Source organism: Dipteris shenzhenensis, chromosome 12 (assembly GCF_047967505.1).
Source record: "Dipteris shenzhenensis isolate YYH24624 ecotype China chromosome 12, Dip_SZ_1.0, whole genome shotgun sequence".
NCBI lineage: Eukaryota > Viridiplantae > Streptophyta > Polypodiopsida > Gleicheniales > Dipteridaceae > Dipteris > Dipteris shenzhenensis.
This window is the reverse complement of record NC_141607.1, coordinates 9,883,793-9,888,329: the sequence shown is the minus strand read 5'-3', so window position 1 is coordinate 9,888,329 and position 4,537 is coordinate 9,883,793. Positions and strand designations below refer to the sequence as shown.

The 4,537-nt window shown below is 48.3% G+C and overlaps 1 protein-coding gene across 1 annotated transcript; it reads left to right on the top strand.

Moving 5' to 3' along the window:
* Positions 1-2,231: 2,231 nt before the first annotated feature.
* On the top strand, positions 2,232-4,317 carry LOC147895789 (uncharacterized). The gene has a single exon (XM_087382933.1). It carries the CDS (start codon positions 2,579-2,581, stop codon positions 4,121-4,123), a length of 1,545 nt encoding a protein of 514 aa, XP_087239059.1. The 5' UTR covers positions 2,232-2,578; the 3' UTR covers positions 4,124-4,317.
* Positions 4,318-4,537: the final 220 nt, after the last annotated feature.

The following is a 4,537-nucleotide window of genomic DNA, read 5'->3' as shown; positions in this document are numbered from 1 at the left end:
CTAACATTCCAAGATAGAATTGAAATCCCCAGCTTTCTACCATCCCCCCTCCCCTTTTCACTGTGTGAGGGCTTTGTAGGCATCTTTAAAAAAGCTGAAGCGATTTTCCCGTGAACCACTGGACCCCCTCGCCACATCCTTAATCCGTTTTGAGAGGCTCTTCTACTGGAGAGTCGCCATCTTTCCTTGTGCACCATCGGGATGGACATGATTGGGGTCCTTTTCGTCAAGAGCTCTTTTACAGGCATAAGCTTCTGGCATCTCCACATTCCTGGTTTCATCATTCAGAGGGATACCCGAGGAATTGCCCGAAACCAGAACCTCCACACCACCTTCTTGAGGGGTTCGCGCCACTTGGAGAGTAGCAAGGTTTTTCTTCTCACTCCCTTGCACACCATCTGCTGGCAACTCCAGTCTTGTTTTGCCTTTCTTACCCACCACCTTCCATTGGCCTAGCTCCTGGAGTTGCACCCACTCCTTTGACAAAGAGTCCTCGATGGTCTTTTCGACAGACGGAACATCTTGTGATAACTCATGCAAGCCGAACTGATAGGCATTTGCTAACGGTCCCTTCCCCTCATCACCCTCCTTCCTGGTAACCGTCCTCTCCTCCATGGGAGAAGTCGCATCTCCCAGCGCCAATGATGTATTCATCGTCTTGAGTGGGCAATTCTTGGCGAAGTGCCCCAGTCTTTTGCAAACATAGCAGGCATCAGGGAATGGACTAAATTTGACCTGGATTGTGAAGTTAGCACTGTTCTGCACCTTGAGATTGATGAACTCTGGTATTTCCTATGTTCTTTCCCATAGGATCCACACCATCTTCCTGCTTGTTGGATGCCAGGAGGCACGAGGGATTTGTAGAACTCTACCCAACGAGGCTGCAAGTTTGCCAAGCCACGAGGGCAGCTCAAGAACTCGATCTATATCAGATGGTCGTGGAGAAGGAAACCGTCGATGCTGAAATCCGATGACCACCGAATGATAAGCACTGGCGCCTTTCAAAACTAGAAGGCACGACCCACCAACTTGTCTCTGATCTGCTCTGAAACATATTGGACAAGGAAAAACCCTCTCCCCAAGAAGCGCGTCAAGAAATAGCTCGCCGATAATTCGCTCTTGAACAGCATGAACTCCTTAACTCCTCATACGTAGGGATGCGCCTTGTAAAGAAGAAGTAGAGACCACCCCTAGTCAACCTTTCCAGCTTGGGGCGGACCTCTTCCACCTCCAGCTCGCACACCACCCCATGCACCTTACCCGACTCGAACCACGGCCTATGTTCTACCTCCTTGGCCCGTCTTGTTGTCTCGGCCTGGAGGATTCTCTGTACATCATCCTCAGGTAGAGGGGAGAAGCCACTTTGCATTTTCTTCGTAAGAACCTCCACATACATTGGTGTATCTTCCACCCCCTCCTGATCTTTCTTAGAAGGGTCTGATCCATCATCCTGACTCTCTGTTGGGACGTGTGTCTCCTTAGCTCCACCTTCTCCACTCATATCCTCGCACTCAGAGGTCTCACACCTAGAGGGGTCACAATGAAGTCTCTTCAACGAGACTCTTTTGACCCATGCAAACGACGCGTGTCTACCATGCACCCCTCCCCACGCTAAGAACCCTCGCTCACAACTCTCTAATCCGGAATGGGGATCCCCTAAGCTTAATAGAAATTGAATATATGCCACACATTTCGTTCAAGTAGTTCTCTAAAGATATCACCATCCAATCAAGCATTGCCTTTTACTTTGGAGGGAGCTTCAAATTGGGACAAGGCTATGCTTAAAAGCTGATATATCGATAGATGGGGGACCTCCGAGTGTATACGTGTGATGGAAAGTTGTGAAGGGGGAGGTGAAATAATTTAAAATTAGTGTAGTTTGAGAAACAGCAAGTGAGGAGCACTGATCTATGGCTGGTAAAAGCTGCAGCTGGTACGAGTACAGTCCACAACTACTGTGTCATGGCAGTTCTTCTGAAAGAGCCTTATTATCTTTCCGTTGTTTGTCCTGTGATATTCGTACACGACACAGACAGAGTACAGAGAGAGCCAGCCAGAGAGAGATAGGGAAAGACAAGCCAGAGAGAGAGAGAGAGATGTTCATCAGCTCGCTACTTTCTTGATCATCAGCGAGAAAGAGAGAGACAGACAGAGACAGCGAGACAGAAAGAGAGAGATGCATCAGCTTTGGTATTCCAGTCTCTACCTACTTGAAAGCCTCTCCCCCGCTCCCCAAATGCAGGCAGCTGCCACTCCTCCTTTGACGATTATGAACAGCGCTCCTCGCAGTGTCGCTATTCCCTCCCTCTCCCCTCAGCTCCTCAGCATCACAATGAAATAACAAGATTCTATGCTTCTGCTGCATAGCGCGCAGCCCCAGCCTGCAATGGCACACATTGCGCTCCCTCTCTCAATGCTTCCTCTCCAAAACACCCATGGCGCCCTGGTGGGTGGAAACCATACCGCAGCTCGATTTTGCACACGATAAGCTGCTGTGCGCTTCACAGTCTCTTCCACTCTCTCGCTCAAATTTGAGCCTGCCTTTTTGGCCATCGCCTCAGATAGTTGCTCAACTGCAATGGCATACACGAGCAACAATTCCGGAGTCCCAGAGCTTCTGCGAGGATGCGCAGGACGGAAGGCGCTCGATCTCATGCTGATGTTGGCTACATTTGCTATGGCCTTGCACGTTCTGTGCTTCACGAGCCGGGTATGCCCCTGCATGAAACCTGAGGGCCTTGTGAGACTCGACAGCGTGACACTCTCTGCCGTCAACACCGGCGACAGTGCAACCGCTCCTAAGCCTCGCTACCATGTCAAATTTCGTGACGAGGACGCGCTACCAGCTAATCCAAAGATCAGAAAACTGTGGACATCCAAGACTTGGAAAGTCAAGGTTAGTATTTTCTCGGAAATTTTTCAGGATATCATGCAGAAAAATCTTTTGAAGGCATGTGACAAAGCGCTCTGCATCGGAGCAGGCATAGGCCAAGAAGTGCAAGCACTGAAGGAAGTAGGTGTGCTAAACTCTATTGGAATAGATCTGGTCGCCGCTCCTCCCCTAGTGATGAAGGGCGATATGCATAGGCAGCCTTTTAAGAGGGATACATTCGATTTTGAGTTCGCAAACGTGTTCGATCACGCTCTGTTCATGCCCATGTTCGCATCGGAAATTGAGCGCACCTTAAAGCCCGATGGATATGTAGTTATTCATCTCGCGCTAAACGAGCAGGGGGAGGCCTCCCAACCCAACACTTTACCGGACGTTGATACTCTAATTACTCTTTTCAAGAACTTTGAGGTGGTACACGTAGGAGACATTAACGCGTTTGGACTTAACACAGAGGTGATCCTGAGGAAACGTTTATATGGCAGTCTACGAGCTTCTCAAGTGTCCCCGAGAGTTCGTGCCAACAGCGAGCTGCCGACATCGCAGCAAGTTCCCCGAAACTGCTCTGTTTCTAAGGACATGCAAAAAATTATCAGTGAGCCCATCCTCCCTGGAAAACCCTGGACGCAACACTTGAAGCCCATCAAGCATTTGCCTCACATGATCGATATCAGCAAATACCGGCGTCACGTTTTAGTTGATGTGGGGCCTCGGGATTTCGATCTGGACGCCTGGTTTCAGAGAGAGTATCATAAGCAGAATCAGACCTTCCTCACGTATGTCGTGGATGCTAACAGAGCCTCTGCAGATAAGCTTGCCAATTGCAATTGCTCACATGTGAAGCTGGTGCCGTATGTTGCGTGGATAAAGAATGAGACCTTGTTGTTTGATTCGCAACAGCGAGGTAGTGGTGAGATGGGCATGGGCAGACATTCACGGCGATTGATGTCACATAAGAAGGTGAGCAGTAAATTCCATGAACAACAGTGTGGTTTTGATTTTGCGGAATGGTTGAAGCAGATTGTAGCTCCAGATGACTTCGTGGTGCTGAAAATGGACGTGGAGGGGAGAGAGTTCGAGCTGATGCCGAGGATGTTCGTAACGGGTGCCATATGCCTTGTGGATGAGCTCTTTTTGGAATGCCACAAGGAATACGACGAGTGCGTAAGGCTGTTTGATTTTCTTCGTGGACACGGAGTTTTCGTTCACCAGTGGTGGGCAGAAAGCATGTAAGGTGTGTTGCAATATGGAGGCATGATTCTCCGCTAAATAACGGACTTATTAGTCGAAATTAGCTATAGAAGCCGCTCACTGGATTGCTTCATATCATCTATTATATATAATCGGTTTGCAGTCGACTTGTGACTACCTGCAACAATAAGAGATTGCTTCATATATCAATGTGCAGTCGACATGTAGCTAAGACAAACTGGGTATCGAAGAAATTCACTACTTATTATTGAGTATTGAATGTTGCTTCCATGTTGTCTCTCTCAAAGAAGCTTTCTTTCTTGTTGACATGTTTCTGAATTTAGAAATCTACATCTTTTGATTCATAAATTAAACGTCTACATTCTCGCCTACTGCACTGCTGCCTCTCTATTCTTGCAGGATGCAGATTCTGTAATGTCGCCTTCCGTAATGTCT